This window comes from Jatropha curcas, chromosome 8 (assembly GCF_041381405.1).
Source record: "Jatropha curcas cultivar XTBG-Jc1 chromosome 8, XTBG_Jcur_1.0, whole genome shotgun sequence".
Lineage (NCBI taxonomy): Eukaryota > Viridiplantae > Streptophyta > Magnoliopsida > Malpighiales > Euphorbiaceae > Jatropha > Jatropha curcas.
This window is the reverse complement of record NC_143158.1, coordinates 26,570,745-26,593,495: the sequence shown is the minus strand read 5'-3', so window position 1 is coordinate 26,593,495 and position 22,751 is coordinate 26,570,745. Positions and strand designations below refer to the sequence as shown.

At 34.2% G+C, this 22,751-nt stretch overlaps 3 protein-coding genes across 6 annotated transcripts; 1 reads left to right on the top strand and 2 right to left on the bottom strand.

The window, feature by feature from the left end:
• Nucleotides 1–6: 6 nt before the first annotated feature.
• On the bottom strand, nt 7–10,030 carry LOC105639242 (uncharacterized). 2 transcript variants are annotated; one of them, XM_089724759.1, is made up of 5 exons: nt 7,404–10,029; nt 6,937–6,981; nt 5,788–5,901; nt 3,859–3,956; nt 7–147 (listed from the first exon to the last, which is right to left on the bottom strand). In XM_089724759.1, the coding sequence occupies exon 1, from the start codon at nt 9,620–9,622 to the stop codon at nt 7,514–7,516; it is 2,109 nt and encodes a 702-aa protein (XP_089580885.1). In that variant the 5' UTR covers nt 9,623–10,029; the 3' UTR covers nt 7–147; nt 3,859–3,956; nt 5,788–5,901; nt 6,937–6,981; nt 7,404–7,513. The 2 variants fall into 2 exon arrangements, with proteins under 2 accessions (XP_089580885.1, XP_089580886.1); XM_089724760.1 differs by lacking the exons at nt 7–147; nt 3,859–3,956; nt 5,788–5,901; nt 6,937–6,981 and having other exon boundaries at nt 7,598–7,754; nt 8,122–10,030.
• A 3,971-nt stretch (nt 10,031–14,001) lies between these two features.
• On the bottom strand, nt 14,002–16,778 carry LOC105639241 (polyadenylate-binding protein-interacting protein 5). Of its 2 annotated transcripts, none has more exons than XM_012223223.4 (3): nt 16,574–16,778; nt 15,044–15,494; nt 14,002–14,517 (listed from the first exon to the last, which is right to left on the bottom strand). In XM_012223223.4, exons 2-3 carry the CDS (start codon nt 15,461–15,463, stop codon nt 14,347–14,349), a joined length of 591 nt encoding a protein of 196 aa, XP_012078613.1. In that variant the 5' UTR covers nt 15,464–15,494; nt 16,574–16,778; the 3' UTR covers nt 14,002–14,346. The 2 variants fall into 2 exon arrangements, with proteins under 2 accessions (XP_012078613.1, XP_012078612.1); XM_012223222.3 differs by having other exon boundaries at nt 15,044–15,486; nt 16,574–16,777.
• A 2,355-nt stretch (nt 16,779–19,133) lies between these two features.
• PPD5 (PsbP domain protein (Mog1/PsbP/DUF1795-like photosystem II reaction center PsbP family protein)) lies at nt 19,134–22,502 on the top strand. 2 transcript variants are annotated; one of them, XM_012223221.4, is made up of 11 exons: nt 19,134–19,269; nt 19,370–19,539; nt 19,729–19,837; nt 20,238–20,287; nt 20,483–20,550; nt 20,628–20,726; nt 21,229–21,288; nt 21,460–21,519; nt 21,606–21,660; nt 22,107–22,156; nt 22,268–22,502. In XM_012223221.4, the coding sequence occupies exons 1-11, from the start codon at nt 19,211–19,213 to the stop codon at nt 22,364–22,366; spliced, it is 879 nt and encodes a 292-aa protein (XP_012078611.1). In that variant the 5' UTR covers nt 19,134–19,210; the 3' UTR covers nt 22,367–22,502. The 2 variants fall into 2 exon arrangements, with proteins under 2 accessions (XP_012078611.1, XP_012078610.1); XM_012223220.4 differs by having other exon boundaries at nt 19,149–19,269; nt 19,364–19,539.
• The last annotated feature ends 249 nt before the right edge of the window (nt 22,503–22,751 follow it).

Below are 22,751 nucleotides of genomic sequence, written 5' to 3'. Positions count from 1 at the left end.
ATAGATCGACTGGGGTGGCACACGGTTTGCAAGAGGACATTGAAGCTCTGGAGATGATATCCTTTGTGTATTGAGACTGATCCAAAAATAACCCACCAGATGTCCGTGTCACTTTGATTCCCAGGAAATGATGCACCCGGCCCAAATCTGTCATTGCAAACTCTCGTGAGAGCATGCGGATAATATTCTGCAATAACTCATTAGAAGAGGCAGTGAGCACTATATCATCAACATACAGAAGTAAATAAGCAAGCTGATTTCCCTTTGAGAAAATGAATAGGGAATTGTCACACACACTGCTGCGAAACCCATGAGACAGCAGATGGGTTGCAAATCTGGTGTACCATGCCCGTGGAGCCTGTTTGAGCCCATAAAGGGATTTTTTCAATCTGCACACAAAATGAGGGTATCTTCTATCTGTGAAACCCGGGGGTTGATGCATAAAAACAGTTTCATTTAAATGCCCATGTAAAAACGCGTTTTTGACATCCAACTGGTGTATTGGCCAAGAACGGGAAACTGCAATGGATAACACAGTCCGTATAGTAGCGGGTTTCACTACGGGACTAAAAGTATCGTCACAGTCAATGCCCACCATTTGAGATTTGCCATTTACCACCAAACGTGCTTTATACCTTTGAAGTGACCCATCTGATTTAAATTTGTGTCGAAAAAGCCACATACACCGAATGACTGGTCGGTCAGGAGGGCGAGGCACGAGTTCCCATGTATCATTTTCCTGCAAAGCACGAAACTCAGCCTGCATAGCACTTAACCAATGAGGGTCAGAAAAAGCTTTTGCATAAGAGGTGGGTATTGGTGAAATTGAGGTGGTCATAAGGGCATGGCGAGCTTTGGAGCGGGTGGTCATTTGATGAGTATTCTGTGCGGGTTTTGATACAGCGGTGGTCTGAGTGTTGGGATTTTGTGAGACAGGTGCAGCAGTGTGTGGGGGTGCCGTAGCATTGGCCACTGGGTTAAGGGGCTGTTGTTTATGGCGGCGGGTGTATATTATGGGGTGAGAGATTGGGCGTTTTTGGGTTTGGGTGGTGTTTGGTGTTGGGTGAGGTTGTATAAACTGAAATCCTGGTGGTGGTTGTTCATCAAGAAATGTGTATGTTTTGGGTGGAGTTGGAATGGTGTATGGGAAAGTTTGTTCATCAAAGGTTACATGTCGTGATATGTGGATCTTCCCGGTTGTAGGGTCAAAGCATCGGTATCCCCTAAAATCTGGAGGGTATCCAAGGAAGATGCATCTAACGGATCTTGGGTGTAATTTGTGGGGTTGGGTTGCGGAGGTATTGGGATAACAAGCACACCCGAACACACGTAAGTGATCGTATGTCGGGTGGCGGAGATATAAGGCAAAAGTGGGTGTGAAATAATTGAGACGTTTGGTTGGAAGGATGTTATGGAGATAGGCAGCAGTGTGAAGTGCTTCGACCCAAAACATAGGTGGTAATTGAGCATGGATGAGGAGTGAGCGGATGATGTCGTTGAGACGACGAATCATGCGTTCAGCCCGACCATTTTGGGAAGATGTTTGGGGGCATGAAAAATGGAATAACAGACCATGTTGTTGGGCAAAAATTTTGAAGTTATGGTTGTCAAATTCTCCCCCCAAGTCACATTGAAAAGTTTTGATATTGCGGTTGAATTGGGTGGCTATGAGTTTATGGAATTTAGTAAAGGTGGTGAAAGTTTCAGATTTGAACTTGAGAGGGTATACCCACACATAATTGGAAAAATTATCAATTAGCACCATGTAGTATTTATATCCAGATTTGGTTGGAATAGGGGAGGTCCACAAGTCACAGTGTATTATATCAAATGGTGAAAAAGTAAAGGAATTTGACTCATAAAAAGGTAATCGTTTGCTATTAGATAAATGACAAGAATTGCAAAAAAATAAATGCTTGTTCTTATTACAAGGAAGACCAAACTGTTTGGTTAAAACATCTAAAACTTGTGTGCCAGGGTGACCGAGGCGATCGTGCCAAGGTAAATTGGGAGATGTGATTGAACAAGCTTGTGGTGGTAGGGTTGGTGGAGTGACAGGATAGAGATCTCCGGTACTATTGTGGCGGGAAAGGAGCTGTCCCGTTTTGAGGTCCTTCAAAGAGAAACCAAAAGGGTCAAATTCAACAGAAATATTGTTATCACGTGTAAAACGGCGGACAGATAATAAATTTTTAATGATATGTGGGCTGTAAAGTATGTTTGGGAGGATGTATGTACGGTTAAGGATGGGAAGGTAACCTGTTCCTGAGCCCTCAATTGGTAAATAGTGTCCGTTGCCGACTAAAAGTTTAGTGTTAACAGGAAAAGAGTCAGGGTTGCGAATCATACCTCGGTTGTCGGTGACATGACGTTCTGCCCCTGTATCCATGATCAGATTTGGATCTGTGTAGTTGAGTTGCATCGTGTTATAAGCTTGGCTGAGATCGGAAGGACTTAAAGCATCATATCCAGTATGCGGTGGAGGGGGATATGGTGGTGCTGGGCCGTATGGCTGCTGTTCTAAATAAGCGGCATAATGGGCATTGGGTGTGTTTTGAATATGATTTGGTGGCCATGGAGTTTGTGTTGGGTAGGGACAAGGTGGAGTGTTCCACCAAGCCCATTTTGGGTAGGTTTGATTGGCGGACTGATGGGTTATAGCCCAAGGAGTCCCCGGAGAGTTTCCCCTGTAGCCGCGTCCTCTGCCTCTGCCACGTCTGCCTCGACCACGGCCTCTATAATTGGAGTGGTAAGAACTGTTGTGAGGCTGATTGTTTTCAGGTTGTTGAGTTGTGGCCGGCTGGGTTTGGTTTGTCTGCGTGGTTGGAGCGACAAGGACAGAGGTGGTTTGTTGTCGTGCAGCCTGGCGAATGACCTCATCATTCAACATGGTTCGTGCAAGGTCCCAGTCTGCGTTTTGTGAGTTAATAAGAGAAGCTATGGCGTCGAATTCTTGAGGAAGGCCACGAACCAGTTGTAAGACCAATCGGGATTCTGTAACTGGTTGGTCAACATCGTTCAGTTGGTTGGCGATGTCTTTCAATTTCTTGCAGTAATCATCAACGGAACTGCAGGCTGCAAGGGTGAGATTAACGAATTTTGTTTCAAGAGCTGCCGCTTTTGCTTTCTTGTTGCTAAGGAAGATTTTCTCAAGTTTCAGCCATGTTTTTCTAGCCGTAGCTTCAGTGTCGAGGATGCGGGTGAGCAGTTCATCAGACACGGTACTGTAAATCCATTGAGACACCAAGGCATCTATTTCTTTCCAAGCACTGTATGATGGATCTGTAGAGGCTGGGGGTGGCGTGTCATCAATGTGATCAAGAACACGGTATGCAATAGAATGAAACTTGAATAATTTCACCCATGATGTGTATGTAACTGTGCTACCATCTAGGGTTCTTATTTTTGATTGGATGTTAGTCACAGAGTAGGCAGGGTGAATGGAGGTGGGTGTTTGTGTCATGGCTATCAGCGGCAGCAGCTAAAAAATATGAGAGAGAAAGGAGAGGGAGGGATAATTTTCAGAACCGAAGCTCTGATACCATGAAAGTGTTTGAGGATTTGGAATTCTTGATGATTTGTATTGATGTATAAGGCCCTTTAAATAGGGAGAATACAAACAGAATATGGAAAGGAATTACAGAGATTAATTACAGGAAATTAATTGTAATCTGTTCCTAAATCAGAGGAATGATCTGTGGAGATATCATCGGCTAAGATGAACTAGTATATTAAATATATTACAAATCTTGTAACTATTTTTAAATCATGGCACTCAAATAGATTTCATCAGACCTAAAAATAGACTACTGACATTATAACCACATCCAAACAAAGATGAAGAAATGAAAGACATACTGAACATGGGTCCCAATCTCAAAACTCGTTCGAGCTCTTCAACAGAAACTGCTCCTCTTTTTGCTTCCTTCTGCAAATGATGCAATAACTCTTCTCCTCTTGCAGTACCACAAGTCAATGATTTTCAGTCAGCTTGCATAGCATGGGCAAGTAAATACAGAAGGAAAAAAAAAATTGCTTCAAACTTTTCAAATCATAAAATTTCTGTCTATTAATTAAACAGGTTGTTTTTTAATAACAAAGGTTAACTTATTATATTCCTAGTATACTAATTTCAACAAATATTTCAGAATTCTGCCACATCTAATATGATCCACAAATTTTTGACTCTACCAACAATTTAGAAAGATAATAATCAATGATGAAAGTGGAAAAGCAAATCATGGGGTGGGCATAATGGCCCCGAGAACATGCTGAACCCCACAATTGATTTTTAGAGGCACACATTTGATTTGGAATTGCCCCATGCTTTTTACAGATAACCTTTTACTCAATTGCATTGTCTCATCTAGGGATGTAAACAAGCCGAACCGAGCTCGAACTTGCCAAGCTTGAAGCTTGTTTCGATAGAATTTAGCTAGGCTCGAAACTCAACAAGCTTAAAAATTTTAGGCTCGAGTTTGACTCGAAAAATTTTTACGCTCGATGTTCAAATAAGTTTAAAATAAATATTATATGTATATATAAGCTTGATAAGGCTCAACGAGTTTTTCGAGTTGAACATCATTAGGCTCGAGCTCGATTTGAGCCGAACTTTTTCAAACATTTTTCGAGCCGAGCTCAAACAACTCACGAACCGGCTCGACTCATTTACACCCCTAATCTCACCTCTTAACATAATTGTAACTGTTCACACCCATTTATCAAGGAACTTCATACGATTGGACTGGAAGTATCAGACATATACAAAATATGCTTTGAGCATTTTCCATTTTTTGTTGGGTTCTAATGCCCATCATATTTTAAGGTTACATTTTGTAACTTACACTTTGTTTAGACGGGGTGAGGGAAGGGTAATTAATAAAAGGGTGAGAGAGGTTAAAGGAGGGAAAGTGTAAGGAGGATTACAATAATAAAAGTGTCGTGTTTGGGAATAGGTAAATTAATGTAAACCTAAGGAGTGGTAATGTACATTATTTACATTTGGGAAGAAGTGAAGGGAGGTAAGACTTATTTTTAGTTGTGAATTAATTTAAACTTTATCTCTCTCCTTATACCCCAATTTGAGATATAAGAAAAAATTGAGATTTGAAGGAGAAAGAAGGGTAAGACTTACCTTTATTTATCTTTACCACTCTTTGACTCACTGCTTTTCAAACGGGGGTATATACGTTGCTTACCACTCCATACTTTTATTTACCTCTCCTTCACCTCAAGCCAAACAGAGTGTTAATGATCCAATTGAGAAAAAGGTTAAAAAGAACATAATAAAGAAACCATCATTTTTCATAAACTATTAAGAGGTCTTCTCACTTTGCTATGCAAGATACAGACACCAACAAGAAAATCTTTTTGCAACAGATGGAAGAAAGTCAAAAGTACTAAGCATAAGCTCTCTTTTACATCAATAGCAGAATACGGTAGTGCTCTAATCAATTATAAACAAAAGTAAATATGAGAATGGGGCATATAATTAATTAAAATGGAGTATTATACAGCCAGAATCTAAGTGATTGCATAATCTTGAGACCAAGTCTGTCTCATTTTTCAGGGCAGTATCTTTTAACTCAGTTCCCACTTACTGGTTTAAGCATTAGAAACCAAGCCTGAAATTGAATAACACATGCACAAAACAAAACCAAAATAACAAAGTTGGTACTTGATGGGTTGGTCTTTCTCTCTTTTCAATCTGTCAAATCAGCTCGCCACACAATTCAAATAACAAAGAAAGGCATACAAAACATAACAAGCAATTCAAGGTGCACTTACTTTTCATATGTTCCCTTCCAACACTCATCGACCTGATATACTTTTGCACCTCTATCATGTCAAGAGTTTGTGTAATTTGGATCTGATCCCCACTTTCTTTGATGTCTTAAAACTCTGTAAACATAGGGGTGAAAAAATCAATAAGCATGAGCCAGAAGAGAGAAAAAAAAGAAAGTGAGTTAAAAATAAATTCTTCTAAAAGATATCAACTTTATGCATTAAGAGAGCCAAATACAAGATTAGAATTTAAAAATAAATCAATTTATAAAACAGATCTTCTTAACCCAGCAAGCAAAGTACCATCTTCCAGTAGAACGTCTATTCAACCTACAAGTCCCAACAACACAAGTAGAAAGAGGAGCTGTAACACTTAATTCATCATGCCATTTAAAATTCCCACATCTCTCGCGGAACAAAATTTCTTAAAATTAAGAAAGAAATATCAATCAAACTTATATTAGCTAACAAGTAATAAGACTACCAATGATTTATCAAGAATGAAATATCAATTCAGGAGGTTATTTCAGGACTCATTCAATAGCTCATTGCATTCAAGAGAATTTTTGAGAAACTTGTGACTCTTTACAAGTATATAACAAGCTGCAGTTAGATACTATCTTTCTTGGAAGCATTCATCAAACAACCTTAAACTTGGAACAAGAATAAAAACGATTTGAGTCAATTCTTTTTTTTTTTTCCAGAAATATGATATGACCCATATGTTAAAAGGACAAAGGAGGATAATGATTTTATGAACCAATCATTCTAAATCAACATGTATTTGTATTAATGTAGTGCTAGCTGAATTTGTCTTATTCCACGAAAATAATTCTGCAAATAACTAATAGTTTGAGAAAAAATTAGATTCCTGAAACAATATTTTTATCAATTATTAGTTGCATAATTGCATGGGAATCATTTTACAGACCAATAAAACTAAGTTTAAGTTAACATATATATCCGTTGGTTATAATAAGACAATCAATATGTACAATAGAAATTAAATAATTATAAGATAGATCTTTATTCTTTTTCTTGAACATGTGGCAAAAGTAAGGACCAAAAATCAGTGTTACCAGTTGCAACAGCTTTACAGAGGAGTGACAGCCAAAAAAAAAAGCACTTCACCTTAGGCTTGTTTTTGTATACCTGGAGAAAGGCTTGTACCTCTTCTCTTATTCCTCTTACTGTTACCTGGCACATCGTATACAAATCCTTTGAAATTCATATTCATTTAGATGGAATAGAATTAAAAAATAATTAAATAAAACACTTTGACTAGTAGCATAACTAGCTAACTCAAATAGGTTTAACAGGACTATGAGTGTAGAGCCTGTAATGTTATCTACTTTAATATTCGAAGGATGCAATATAAGACATATTCATTGACAGCCACTTTAACCCGACAAACATAAATACTTTTGAGCCATAACAAGCATAATGTTTAAAAAAAAAAAAAAAAGGAATTGTGCAGTGCAGCTGGCGTTTGTGCTAAAGATTCTACTATTAGCCTTTGTGAAGGTTCATTCATATGCGAAAAATGATTCTTTTGAATAAAAGTAACAAACCATTGCTTTACAATAAAAATAGATGCTTGCGAAGTGAATTTTTCATACCTGATTCAGAGTTTGAATCTTCATGGAAACAGCCTTCACCAAAGACAAAACCATACGAGAGTCATATGTAGGGCGTAGCCTAATCCAACATCCAACATTAATTAGCTTTATTATTGCTTCGGCAAACACTTTATCCAACCTTTTGATTGTGCTTGATCTAGAATATCCAGAGTCGCATCATTTAGGTCGCATTCTTCCAGTATCATGATCCTCAACAATAAGACAAATTCCCCTAATCTACCCTTTCCAAGCATTGCCTTCAACATGGCATTATAAATTGCAATATCAGGAGTAAGCCCATGGTCTATCATTTCATCCCTCAGCTTGAGTGCATCTGCTATCTTTCCTTCCCTACAACAGCCATTAATTAAGGATCTATATGTAAAACCATCTGGTTTTAGTCCTCGGTTATACATGTCCCTAAGCAATTGACTCACCAGAAAATTATCATGTACTCTAATTGCAGCATTGATTAGAATATTATAGGAGATTGTACTAGGAAGAAATCCACAGTTTGTAAAATTTTTAAAAACTCGAAGTGCAGTTCCTATTAATCCCTTCTTGCAAAGTTTATCTAATACCATGTTGAAAGTGATAACAGCCATGCCATGGCCACTATGCATTATGGTTTCCAGCAACTTTAAACACACTGCAATTTTCCCAACTCTGCAGAAATACTGGATCAGACAAGTAAAACTGACAAAATCAAGCTTAATACCTCCATATTCCATTCGATACAAGATCTTCTGTATCATCACAGAGTTCCGATTTTTGCAAGCCATGCATAAAATTGTATTGAAAGAAACTACATCAGGCCCATATGCTTCCCACTCAATATTGTCCAAGAGTTCCAAAGCCTCCTCAACACCATTTTCCCTACAAAAACCATCCAGAATTGTGTTATATGACACATTGGTTGGCATAAAACCTTCTTCTATCATGCTGTTCAACATAGTCAATGCCTCTCTTAATCTGTTCTGACGACATAAGCAATGAAGATATATATTATAAACAGCTATATCCATATTACAGCCTTTAGAAATTGCATCGAGCAACAATTCATAAGCATATCCAACTTTGCCAATCTTTAATAGGCCTCCAGAAAAGGCAGCATATGTGTATGAGTCAGGAGAAAATCCCTTTTGATCTATGATCTCAATCAGCTTGAAAATGTCAAATAATCTACCTTGATGACAAAGTTCGCGAAGAATTATATTGTATGTCATCAAGTCAGGATCACATCCTTCTCTTTCCATCTCACCCAAAATTCTCAATGCCTCATCAATGCAACCATTATCACAGAGAAACTTGATAACCACAGTGTACGTTATGACATTGGGTTTACAGCCATTCTCTTTCATTTCATAAAAACACTGCAACGCATCTTCCTGAAAACCTTCTCTATGAAACCCAAAAACCAAAGCTGTATACGAACAAACATTGTACACAATCCCTCTCTTCTTCATTGAATAAAACAAATTTAAAGCAGTATAACTCTGATTAGACTTACATAACGCCCACAAGATTGGATTAAGAGTATGTACACCAAAAAAATGACCCTCATTAAAAAGAACAGAAAATACTGAGTAAGCTTCACGTATCATACCAGCTTTACTTAGTATACACATCATCATGTTAAAAGAATGTCCAGTGGGAACATACCCTAATTTCCACATGATCTCAAAGGCGCGAAGCGAATCAATTAAATTCCCTAATTTAAGTGACTTCTTCAACAATTTTGACAAAAGTGCAAAAGATGGTACAAAACCAATTGCATGCATCTCTTCAACAAAAAAGATTGCATCTTCTAACTTCCCAGATGATAAAGTACCATTGCAAAGTATATTAAAAGTTAAAGCATTTGGAGAAGGCCCAAATCTTTTCATTCTAAGATATAGTTCTACCAATACTTGAAGTGAGACATTTCTAGACTTGAAATAACAATGCATTAACTTATTAAAATCATACACAGTAGGCTTTCCAGATATGTTCCCCATAAAATTCAAAGTATATAAAGCTTGCTTGAAATCACCTGAGGTGGCATAATCCTGCATTCTAAGCTTCAATTCTTCATAATTACAGCTATGTGAATTGCCATTAGTTTCCTCAGATATATCAACTCTTCTAAGAGCACAAGAAGAGGAAAAGTTTATAGAGGAACGAAACATTTGGCGAAATTGGATTGAGAAACAAATTGCAGGAATTGCACAAAAACGCATTGGAGGATGAAGAAAGGATTAGAAGCTTGGACACAATACAAGTATAATCGCATTTAGAGGAGAGTAAGAAACAGTTTAGTTGCTGAGAAGATGAAAGAAAGGAAATTAGAAAGAAAAAGAGATAAAAAGGCTATGGACTGCGGACCTCATCTACATGATGGGTGTTTTCCGGCGGCATATGTGCGAACTATGGCCGACGCCCCCTATTTGATCGAGGCGGCGGCTGGAACCGGGTATTCAATCCCGCCGCTAAGATTCTCAGTTCACTCTACTCCTTAACCTTGATATAAAGATGGCTAATAACGAAGTCAGACTTGAAGTTCAGCATGAAAGTCAAGAGAGAAGCAATCGGCGACGAGCCATGAGGAAGAAAAAATAAGAAACCGAATGAGCATTGTTCGAAAATCCTGCATCAAAAACGACATAGTTTGGATGATGGATTTTTTATTATTATTTTGAATAATTATTATCTGTAATATCTATCTACGTCTAATTTATAGTTAGAATATATATCTACGTCTAATTTATAGTTAGAATATATATATATATATATATATATATATATATATATATATATATATATAGGGAAAATATAGAGATTCGAAAAATAAAGATAATTTATTTTTATTAAAAAAAAGATAATAAATATAACATCTCTGTATATATAATGTCATAGTTCTTTTAGTGGGTCCTCATTTTTTAAAATACGTTAAAACATCCGGAATGCATATATAATAGGTTACAAATTTTAATTTATCATTTAAAAATATCTAATTTTATATTTTTATAATAATAAAATGTCTCTTGACGCAGTTGAAATTTTATGTTAACCGGAATGCTACATGATTAATACTTGGCTTGTTTTTAAAATGAAAATTATTTTCTAATTTTTCTCCCTCTTCTAAGGCAAATTCCTCCTTCATCATTTTTCTCTCACGCTCTCCCTCTCTTTCTCTCTCACACACACACTCTCTCTCTCTCTCCCTCTCTCTTTCTCTCTCTCTTTTTCTTTTGCTTTATGAACCCTAAATCAATTTCTTATTATCTTTCATCTCAATAAACAAACTATACAAAAGGATCAATAATTATTTGATTGTCATTGAAGAACCTCTTCTAAAGCTTAAACATCTAATTCACTTCTCCTTATCTTTTGCTAATCTTCTTTTTTTTTTTTTCTTGTACACTCTTAATTTCCATATCAAAAATCAATTTCTATTCATGGAAACTATATTAGTCGATCTTCATAGGATTTCGGATCGTAGAAAAATCAATGTTCATTAGATTTTCACATCAAAATCAATCTTTATCAAATTTGAGCATTAATCTAGCAACAGTTGAAGTGGAAAGGAAAGAAAATAAATTGGGTAAAAAAAAAAGGAAAAGAGATATAAGAAAGGAAAGAAAGAGAAATAAGGGAAAAGAGAGAAAAAAATGAAAAAGGAAAGATCTTCACGGGATCTAGACATTAATCCAGTAGTAGTTGAAACGGAAAGAAATAACAGAAGCAAGGAGAGAAAAAATGGAGAGAGAGAGAAAAAAATATGAAAAAGTTGAAATTACGACAAAATGCATTTACCGTTACAAAAACCTAAGATTAGGTATTTTTAAGTGACAAATTGAAATTGGTACCCCCTTTAAATGATTATCCTTATAATTCATGTCTTTTCATTGAAAACAATCCGTCAAATAATCCTTAAATGTATACAAATACCCTAAACTTTTTGTATTATAATACTTCTTTTTCTTCTAATTTCAATCCTTATTTTGACCAAAACATAAGCTTCCATTATACATCTCTCTCTTCTCTACTTCTGTGTTTATACTTTGGGATAGAAGCTCATCATCCATGGAAGTTATAGGTTATGAACATATGGGTTTTGCTAGGATTTGTTAGAGTGAAGACAAAAGCCACTGATCGCAATTTCAATTATGGATTTCAAGTTTTCTCTCTCTAAAATCCTTGTATCAAACATGTGTCTCAAGCTTTCTCTATGTAAAAACTCCTTACTCTTACTATTTCTCACTTTTGATGTTTTGAAGTTGAATAGAGATTTTAAAAATGGTGTATAATGGCTATTAATTTACAGGTCACAAAGAAAAATTCATTTTTGGTGATTATAGATAGTAGTTTATTTCACCTGTTTCTTCTTTTTCCTTCCATTCTCTCCCTCTGTGCATAGCTCCCCTCCAAAAATGAACAAAAGAAAAATGGAGAAGGAGGGTCATTGTGTTATTAAAATTATTTCTCTCACCTCATAATGGGCTTTTGACAAAAATAATGTTCTTCGGAAACTATTTTACAATCTAATGTCATTTCAAAATTATTTACCAATCTAAAGTTTTTCCAGACTTAGAGAAAGAGTGTTGCACAATTGGTGGTTTCAATGCAATAGAAAAAGTAACACATACTAATAAGCAGTCAGCAAAAAGTAATTATATGAATAAACAATAATTTTATGTTGTATTGACACCACCAATTCAATTGGTTGTTTTAATACAGAATAAAAATTTTAAGTTGTCAATTTGCCTTTTCACCAAAACAAACAATGCATTTGGTAGTTTTAGTGCAACTATGGTATGTGACTACTAGCTAGCAAAAAGTACATTGTAAAATAGTGTTTCGTTAAGAGTCCACCAGATTAATTAGTGGTTTCAATAAATAATATTTATTCGCTCAAAATATTTTTTCACTAAAACACATTTATAATTTGGTAGTTTTGATTCACAATTATTTCAAGTTAAGTAATAACAACATAAGTTTTATTACACAGTTAAAAATTACTGAGAGTAATAAAGTGTTTTGAATTGAACTTGTATGATGTTAAAACATTTCTTGATAACTAATATATAGAAAACTAATCATATTAATATCTACCCACATGTCCTCCTATACCACACCTTGGAGGGCTCCTTTCACGGTGTGGATTTTAGCATACTGCATCTTCTCTAATACCTTGATATTCTTCTCCATACTCAATATTTATATCGACACTCATGCGAGAATCTTGAACCACATTTACAAATGGTTGTTGTAGGCTAGAAAATGTCAGAGAGTCTATTGCTCGGGTACCGTCATCATCTCAAAGAAATCATTAAATGAGTGTCTAGCATGAGATGTAGATCCATCACGTGTGCCGAAACACACTGTAGAAGCACTGAAAGCAGGTATTGTATATTGAAATGGTGTTGCCTCGCTTATTTCGGAGAAAGAAGTATGGGTTTGCTGGGTTGTCATTATCAGAGTGTAATGAATGTTCAATAGCATTGCTAATGCTGCAGATGGTATACTACATTCAAGTTGTAATGCGGAAGATGATGTGCTAGGGATATTAGAGTGATAACCTTCATAATAGTTATATGTCATAGGAAGAGAGACTTGAGGTATATCCTCTCTTGGTAGGACTTTAACTGGAATACGTCTAGATGTTATTTCACGTCTCTTTCGCGTCTGTAGTTTTTGTGGTGTTTGAACACGAGGAAACTCTATAGATGGAGGGGCAGGTTGAAGAATACCTTGATATTCTTCATTCATTACGCCGAATAGGCTAAATAATTTTCAATGGAATAATGGATTTCTACGTGTTGGTGATGTTGAACTGAGATATATATATTGGAATCCATTTGCCTGTATTAGAAACATATTATGGAAATAAGAGCAAAATTTATTATTCAATTAGATTAAGAAATGATAAGATAAGATAAAAAGATATCACATAGTTACCACAGCTTCAACTTCTACACCTTGAAATGATTTTATTGCAATATTCTCTCTTCATGTCAGGATAAACATTAAATTAGTAAATAATTTTAAAATGACATTAAATTGAGAAATAGTCTTATGAAAAGCATTATTTTTGCCAAACACCCCCTCATAATTGCATTTTGTACGATGTAGGCTCGTAAATGGAAAAGAGTACAAAATATTGACAGGGGGACTATATATAGCAAGGGAGAAACTAATGTATTTCAAAAGCAAAAAAGAAAAAAAAAAAAAAAAAAAAAAACGAGGACCAACTGTGACATTATACAGATATGGTGATATAATAGTAATTATTTTCATTAAAAAATAAATATAATTTAAATTTCATTGCTGACATTAATTTTCTATGTAAATCTAAATTTTAACCTAAGGTAGACATTTTTTTAACAGTGATTATCAACCAGACCCTTTACCCTTTAACTATTCCTAACAAATATTCAACTATGGTTTATTTTTAAATTAACTTATTTAAAAAAAAAATTAAGAAACTCAATAGATTCTGTAATTATATGCTTTCTAGACAATCAGGAATGCAAATTAGGGAGGGGAAAAAAGTGGAAAAGAAAATCAAACAATTTAAGCAAGAAACTGAAAAGCTTTCAACCATGATGTACTCAAATGATCAAATCTCAAGCTTTATATATACTCAACCATTTTGACATCGACCTTTCTCTACAACATAGCAAATAACATGTGAAGAAAAGATATCGTGAAGGAGCAAAATATCACTTCAATTTCAGACAACTACAACCAGCATGCTCAAAGGGGCTTTTGACCCATAACAGAACCCAGAAACAAAGGGAGTACTGGGAACAAGCACCTGAGAACTATACAACCATAACCAAGTAGTATATATGCATATCTCTTTTTCCCACCTCAAACGAAATATTTCCTACTTATATACTTCTAATCCACAATTTTCAAGAAAACCAAAGATGAATAACTGAACAATTCACCAAGTCGATCAAGTAACTGTCACTGACTCTGATGTTGAGGAACCAGAAGAAGAGGCACTGGCTTCACCGACAACATTCTTTAGTTTCACAGATGAACACTCGGCTGGTGAACCAGATTCAGAAACATCACCAATATCCAAAGTGTCGGGAAGATTTTCAGGAAACTCAAAAGGGTCAAACTGCATATGCAAAAACAAAATATTAGGTTTACAAAATTAAGTTTAACATGTAATTTGCACAATCATTTCATCAGAATGATTCCAAGTCCCAAGAGGGCAGGCTTTTCAAGAAATCAGTTTGTCAGTATGTTAAGGACGGATTAAAAGCAGCCTTAACTTGTAGTTTATTCAATAGACCTGGCAATAATCAGAAAGCATAATAACAGATCTGATCAAAATACCTAAGAAAAGTCCATTTTATCTTGATCAATTCAGAAGCAGTTTCCATATATGCATGTGTCAGGACAGGTGCATAAACTTTTGGCTAGAAGAGGATGCATTCACCCAGAAAACAACATAATAACAGTTCCAAAAAAGCCAAGCAAAGAGATAGTATGTCACTAAAAACACACTAAATGGACATTTTAATTACTTCAACTCTGATTATTGATTCTTTTCCGATCGAGATGTATGGCTCCGAGTCTATGTGTCTAAATAGATCCTGTTCATGGATTAACGGAAAAAAAAAAGAGAGAGAAGAATATACCTCAAGTTCCTTCAACATATCAATAGTCGCTTCCAAGTCACCCTGGTTTGCCATGTAGACATCATTAAGGGACTCATCAGATATGCCCGGAAACGTCATCTGAAGGTATTCTAAATCCATGTCAAATTCTTCATCCATCATCTGCTTCTCTGTCATTTCATTGGGATTTTGTGACGATGAACCAGAAAAACCATGGGCAGAGTGACTTTTCAGCACAGATATTTGAGGAATGGAAGAAGCTTGATCATGCTGCCTGTTCAGTGTAGCATGCTCTGCAGATCCATACCAGACGGTTTGATTGCCACCCTGAGAAACTTTTGCAGTCACTCCAGGAAATTCAATTTTTTCAGATGCTTCTCTTTTAGACAATGGAATGTATGATGCTGCATAAGGATTCAATGTGGATACTCCTTGCTTCATTGCCTTATTGTGAAAGCAGATTGCTGTTTGACTCAAAACAAACAAATAGGGAAAGTCATTATTTGCAAATACCATATATCATGAAACAATCGTCAGAAACTTCCAATTCTTTACAAACCATTCACAGGCTAAGGTTTCCCAACTTTAGCTGCATAGGGACGTAACAAAAGCAAGCAATTTATCTGACAAAATGATACTAACATAGGGGAGATGGTCCAAGCCAATCTCAACTGCTTCATTAAGTACATTGAAAAACCAGGATAAGTGCTCAGAATAAACGGCCATAGGCAAGGATAAAATCTTGTACATTTGCATTAAGTTGCATTGATATATATACAATCCATCAATCCAGGTAAATATAATAACCCAACTTCACAAGGAACATCAAAATTACTGCTTTACTAGGCCAGAACCCAACATAAGAAAAGGAAGAAGTTCTTTTACATGTACAAAGCAGAGAGGAGAAAAACCTAAAATTGCTTACAACAATACATATTTTCCACTCCACCATAATCACTTCATGCAATTCTGAAAATGCAAATAAAATTTCTGCAATAGGCTATACAAAGAAACACCTTGTCTTGATCCTCAACCAACCTTTCTCAAGCCATAAACCATATTTAAAACAAAAAACTAAAATGATATTTAAATAATGTTTCAATATGCAATAACAATGCCCATCCAATCAAAGGCAAATATTAAACCAACCAGAAAAAATATGCTTTGCACTTTGATTCTATTTGCCTTTCTAACATTTTCCCAAGAAACTAATACAAAAATACCACGTACCAAAACGTGCAAGTTATTCTTCCATTATTTCACATTTCTCAAGCTAGAGGGCAACATTCTCAAATCTCCCGAATCAACGAGTATCAACAAACAAATCAATACATAATCCGATCAAATAATCCAATAGAAAAATCATGATCGATTTAGAATATGGAATTGATGCTTAAAAGCGACGATCAAACGAAAAATGGAAAAGCAGAGGAAGCATAATACTAAATCAAACTAGCTACAAAGATCAATAGCGATACAAAACTTCAATAATTAAATTCAAGAACATAACGACATAGGAAAACACGTAAAATCTGATGGTATATAACATACCTCTAAAGATGGGTGAAAGAGCCCGAACGGGAAACTTCTTGAAAAGCTATGAATGAAACCCTAAATTCCTGTTTTCGGTTTCCAATTTGAGATCGAAAGGGAGCGAAAGAAGAAGAAAGTGTGAGAATTGAGAAAAAGATGTAAGAGAAAAATTGCATTAAAAACGGTAGCTCATCGATTGATTATGTATATTGAAAGAGGGGTTCAGGAATAATAAATAGACAAAAAATTTGTCGCCACTTTAATGATTTTAATTAATTCATATTTAATAACTCACGAATTTTGGCATTTCATTAATTTTTTTTAAACTACATTTAATTCAACTCGGAGCTTTTTAATAGTTAAGCTCTTTATCTTTTCCTGTAGATGCATTTAATGGAATCGAATCCAAAAATTTTTTCTATGTGCTCCACTTGTATTGACAATTGAACCACAATCAAATGGCATTTCATTAATTTGATGATTTTCATTTTCATTATAATTTTAATTTAACTAGTCATTTATAGCCGTGTTGCACCAAATGTTTAATTTTATTATTTATTTAATAAAAATTCATATACCATTAGCTTATAAATCTTCCAATAAAGTCAAATTAGTAGATCAGATATGGTCTGATTAATCTTCCTATTTCTCATATAAGATGTACAAAGCGAGAGGGATCGAGTTCGAGTCTCCTCCACCGCATTAGTTATCACAAATTTATTAAATGTCATTCAAATGAGAAGGCTACACATTGAGGCTCCCATGTATAAAAAAAATAAAAGTAAAATTAAAAAAAAATATTAGATTGATGATAAATTTAGTTCAAATGAATTCAATCTAAAATTAATTTATAAATAAAATTTTATATTTCCAAAAAAATTTAAAAATAAAAAAATTTATTTATAAAATATTAGTGACATAATAGTTTTAAAGGGTTGGGAGAATAAAGAGTTTTGTCATAAAATTTTTTATTTTTCAAGTTTTTTTTTGAATTCATTTGAAAATTTCTACCTTTTTTAATAGTATTTAATTTAGTTATAATCAAATTTATAAAATTGAATTCATTGAATTAATTCTTATTTTTTATATACCAAACACAAAGAATTAAATTTATAAATGAAATTTACAAAATTTTATGAAATTAATTTATTAAAAAAAATTAATATTGATAAATGAACTTGAAATTGTTGTCATCAATGAATTAACCATTAATTTTTATATTGGTCAATACATAATTTAATGACTGAATTCTAGAATTGACATTGTAACACATGAACTCCACTTTTTACAACAATCTCAGCAAAATATCGATTTGATATATGGTTAATTCGATTTTTGAAATAATAATTTTTATATTTTTCAATTATCTAATAATTGTTTAATGGATTTAATTGAAGTTTTTAATAGGTCAAATTAAAGAGTTAATAGATAAAATTTTATAAGTTAAAGTATCCGATCAGTTAAAGTAAAATTTGAGAGTAATATAGATGTTTCGTGAAAAAATACATGAGTAAACTTATTTATTTAGCATTTTTTATTATTTATCTATAAATGTTATTTAAAAAAATCATCCATATTTAAATTAAATTAAAATTTAATAAAAAAAATTAGTCTCTTCTTGTTATAAGTGAATACCATTGATTTATTGATTTCTTATGGAAAAAAAATGAACCGCTCTGTGAAATTTAAAGAAAAAAGGAAGCACAAAGTAGAATTTAATTTGACGCTCCACCTATTAATTGGAAAAAATATTGAAATAAAAGTGAGTGTCTCAATTTAGTAGTTAATGAAATAAAATAATTTTACTAAAAAAAAAAAAAAAAAGCCTTTTTATCTTTTCACTGGGCATTTAACGACAAGTATAAATTTTAGATGGAATAACTTATTAGTCCAGTGTAGCTAACCACTAGGGCTGAGCATACTGTCTGTTCGGTTCAAGCTGAATTGAAACTTTTTAAAATAGACCAAATCGAAATTGACATCTGAACTAAAATGAAATAGTTGATTTGGTTTATTTTGATTGATTTTACCATTTTGATTTGGTTTAAACTCAATCGATGAATTTCTATGCAATCAATTCGAACCGAATAATAAATTCAATTCCAATTGAATGAACCAATTAATTAAACCTCTCTTAAACACTTAACCGAACCAAATCCAAAAGATTGGTGCGGTTCGGTTGGTAGTTTTGCACACCCAGGCTAACCACTGCCCTTGAGAAAATTGTACCTAATCATGATAATATATTGATTAATACTCCCTTCATCTCATTTTATTTGCATGGTTTGACAGAACACAAATATAAAAATTTAATCAAAAAATATTTTTTGCCCTTTTTTATGTTTAATAACTCATTAAAATATTAATTAAAACTTTTCATTTAATAAATAATTATACATATTATTATGGCAAAACCAATATGTTGGGATATCTAAAAAAGAAACAAGCAAATAAAATGGGATAAAAAGTATATTTTTGAAAGCGTTTGGACTAAGCAATTTATTTTATAAATCTAAAGGCAATAAATAGTAAATTTTTACATTTAGCTTTAGATATTAATAAATGAAAATTACTAAACCAATAAACGGAACAAAATAATATAAACGACGACGCGATATAAATGAAAACAGGAATGTGGATGAGGCGAGTACGAGCATGACCATGGCAGTGGTTCTTCACTGCTCTCAATCTTTCCTCTCAACTCCTTTGTTTAGGTACCTTATGTGTATATATGTATATATTTATATACAAATTCATGTGCATATGGATTATTGTTTTGCTACCTAAAGTTGTGTTTCTCTATTGGAGTTGCAGGAACCAGAGTACAGTACCGCTAAGCGAGAAGAAATGTAGATTAAAAAATAAGATAATGATGCGTAGTTGTGTTGCTTCTTCAAAACCCACTTCTATAAATGGGTTTTCAAGGCGGGATTTGGTGCTTTTTTGTCTATCTTCTTCAATGTCCATTGCCTTCCCATCTTTGGGTAAGCTTTAGGTTGATTCAGGCAATCTATACTCGAGTTTTGTAGTTTATATTTTGATTTTTTTTTGTTGCGGTTGATCAGAGAAATTAAAGAAAAAGTTCATTTAAGGGAAACTGTAACTTATAAGTTAGCCTTTTCCTCTTCAATTTTATGTTTCCTTTCTCATGGATTACATTAGCTCTATTGCAGGGTCCCTTGCAGAGGAGGATCTAAAAATGGATTCATCAGTTGATGAAATAAATGCATATACTTATTTATACCCAGTGGAATTATCGTCTAAGAACTTCCGCTTCAAATGGTAGGCATTTGGCATCCAAATTTCAGCTCTTTAATACTGTTATTTTAAGTTTCAATTGGGCAAATGGCAATCATTTTGTTTGTGTGAAGTGGAATAAGAAAAAGATTAGCAAAAAGAGGGACTAGAATTTGCAGTTTCTGATTCAATGGAGTTCTTCTTGAATAGTTTAACTCTAGTGGGAATTACTTTAGATGGATTTGAGGTTTCTGGTAGAAACTAAAAAGAATACTTATATTTTCTTTCACAAGTGGAATATATACAACTCAAATGTGCTTTAAAATCAATCTCTAAATTATGTTGTGGATAACATACTTTATTTCTACTAAGATGTAAAGAACTAAATAGTTCTTCTTTACAAGTATTATGGGGACATGACTGGTCTATGCTTTGTTTTCTGAAGGGTAGAGTCAAGAAAGCCAGAGCGTTATTCATCAGCAGCACCATTGTCCCGTAAGTTCAATTAATTTGTTATGCAGGTGATGAAACTTGTAGTAACATGAACTTTTTGAAATTATTGATTCTCTTTCTGGATGTTAATTGAGGTGCATGTTTTTCTACTTTTATGAAAAATTAAGGACTGTATTGGCCTCAATACAGTCTGAAAAAAGCATATAACTGACTTCATAGTGGGATAAATTTATGCAGCTGATGCACGCCTGCGCATTGTGTCTGAACGGGTTGACATTATTGATAACCTCATCATTTCTGTTACAGTAAGATTCACGCAGCCATATGCCAACTACATGCAACCAATTTCTTTAAGGATTATGATTTTATTTCTTTGATTCAGATAGGTCCCCCAAATTCTCAGTTCCTAAAATCCAAGGATAAGAGTACCTGGATTGCAAAAGATGTTGCTGATTCGGTTTTATCAGACAAGTCTGCACTGGTAATGTGTCTCCTTACCCCTTTTCACTGCAAGTGTTCAGTTTTGGCAAAAGTATGTGATGGTCATTTGTTTCTTAGGACCACTGAGACAAGAACTGTATGAAAAACTTGATACTAGAATGCTACTTGCAGTTTTAGTTGAATTCACTTATCGTATTAACATTGTCTCAAAATTCATACGACATCAAATTAGTGTGCAAACCAATATTTGATACATATTATCTGTGTCCTAGCAACCTCAAAGTACAACTATTGTCATTCAAACCTATGTTCAAGGAACATTTCTATACATACTTTTCCACAAAACACAATGGCTAAGGATTTAGCCTTTAAATGGGTTTATTGATTAATGAGTTTAATTTGATAAAACCATTTCCATAACTGGATTATTAGTTGGGACATCATCCATTTTGGGGATTCTTGAGTTCTATTTCTTGAGAAAGCATAACACATTTAAAAAAAAATGGTGCTAGTTTGACAACCTGTGTCTTCCATTTTGGCAGCGAGTCACCTCAAGTCAACGTTTGGCAGAGAGCTCAGTTCTCGATGCACACAATAGTGAAGTAAGCTCCAAATCCTTTCATCTTGTTGTGTCTAATATTTGATATGCATATCGACACATTCATGTAGCAGACTCTAACTAGTTTGGGAATTTGTATATTGGCACATGCATATGTTTCTAGATATGGTACTAGTTGCATGAATCATGTCTCAATTATACTTTCTTCCCTCAGATTGATGGCGAGCCGTACTGGTATTATGAATACCTGGTACGCAAGTCCCCCACCAAAAACGTAAGTGTCTTCTTTCTCAGAGGAATTCCTGTTTGAGATGTGGGCATAATGTTATGGGTTGTTGATGCTTTGAATGGGAGTTGCAGGTCCAAGAATCAAACCTTTTTCGGCACTACGTTTCATCAACAGCTGAGCGAGATGGTAGGAACCTTAAAATTTTTTGTTAAGCAATGACATAAACATTTATCCAATTCACTTCTAAGTTGCAACTGAATTCACTGTTCCAATTTATACTGATATCCTCTCTTGAAAGAACTTTACGAATTGTTTGAATATCTAAGTAAAAGTGAAAACCCTGACCCATTGAACGTCTACATGGATGGATCATCACATCAGTCAAGAAAACAGTGAGATGCTTTTAATCAAAATGTAGACTACTGAAACAAGAAGAAAAGGAATAAATATTGAGTTGATAGAAGGTTCAAATAGAATATTGAAATTTGAGTATTTAATGTTCGCCAGTGTGATTCAGCAAGTTTGATCATTGGAACTGTATTCATTCCCTTGTTCCTCCTGAAGCACTCTGCATATTTTGTGATTAGGGCCTTTCCGAACTTCTATTCACTCTTAGAAAACCTTAATTGCAGGTTACCTGTATACGTTAAACGCATCAACTCTTAGCAAACAATGGGACAAGGTCTCTCTCTCTCTCACAGATATATTTGTGTTTGTAAGCATGCTTCTACAAAATTATCTGTGCAAAAAGTATTTATTGAGCCTAACAAGAAATCATCTTTATGTGATTTAGATGGGACCTTTCCTGGAAAAAACTGTGGCTTCATTTCGCCTCATCCCTCCGACAGATAACTATGTACCTCCATATAAGGACCCATGGAGATTTTGGTGATAGCAAAAGTTACTTTCTTCTTTATTTTTGATTTTTCTTCACCAATTCTCTAACAATAGGTTAAAACTTCACTAAGCTTGTAATCATCAACATTATTCTTTTTATCTTATGAGTATATTCAGATTCGTATTAACAAGTGGAAGAGTTAAGGGTATTTCATAGTTCTTGTTATGGTTGATCCAGGAACCATCAGATTTTGTTGTTTTCCATTTTCTGTGTGCTGCTTTCAGTCATGAGCATGAATTGAAGAGTGAAATTATTAGTTCGAAAGCATGATAAATAGAACATAATGGTTAAAGTTGAATGAAACTTTTATAGGTCGCAAATCCTCAAATGTAAACATTCAACTGAAATCCCACAATATTTGCATATACTTCTGGGAGTT

Bases quoted from the DNA above. Each gene is read 5' to 3' on its own strand.
- LOC105639242 (XM_089724759.1), bottom strand. From the start codon at position 9,622: ATGCGTTTTTGTGCAATTCCTGCAATTTGTTTCTCAATCCAATTTCGC.
- LOC105639241 (XM_012223223.4), bottom strand. From the start codon at position 15,463: ATGAAGCAAGGAGTATCCACATTGAATCCTTATGCAGCATCATACATT. The intron at 14,518-15,043 runs GTATATTCTTCT...TTGCATATGCAG, and splicing joins ATATGTTGAAGGAACTTGAG to TTTGACCCTTTTGAGTTTCC.
- PPD5 (XM_012223220.4), top strand. From the start codon at position 19,211: ATGACCATGGCAGTGGTTCTTCACTGCTCTCAATCTTTCCTCTCAACT. The intron at 20,551-20,627 runs GTAAGATTCACG...TCTTTGATTCAG, and splicing joins ACCTCATCATTTCTGTTACA to ATAGGTCCCCCAAATTCTCA. The intron at 21,661-22,106 runs GTAGGAACCTTA...CCTTAATTGCAG, and splicing joins ATCAACAGCTGAGCGAGATG to GTTACCTGTATACGTTAAAC.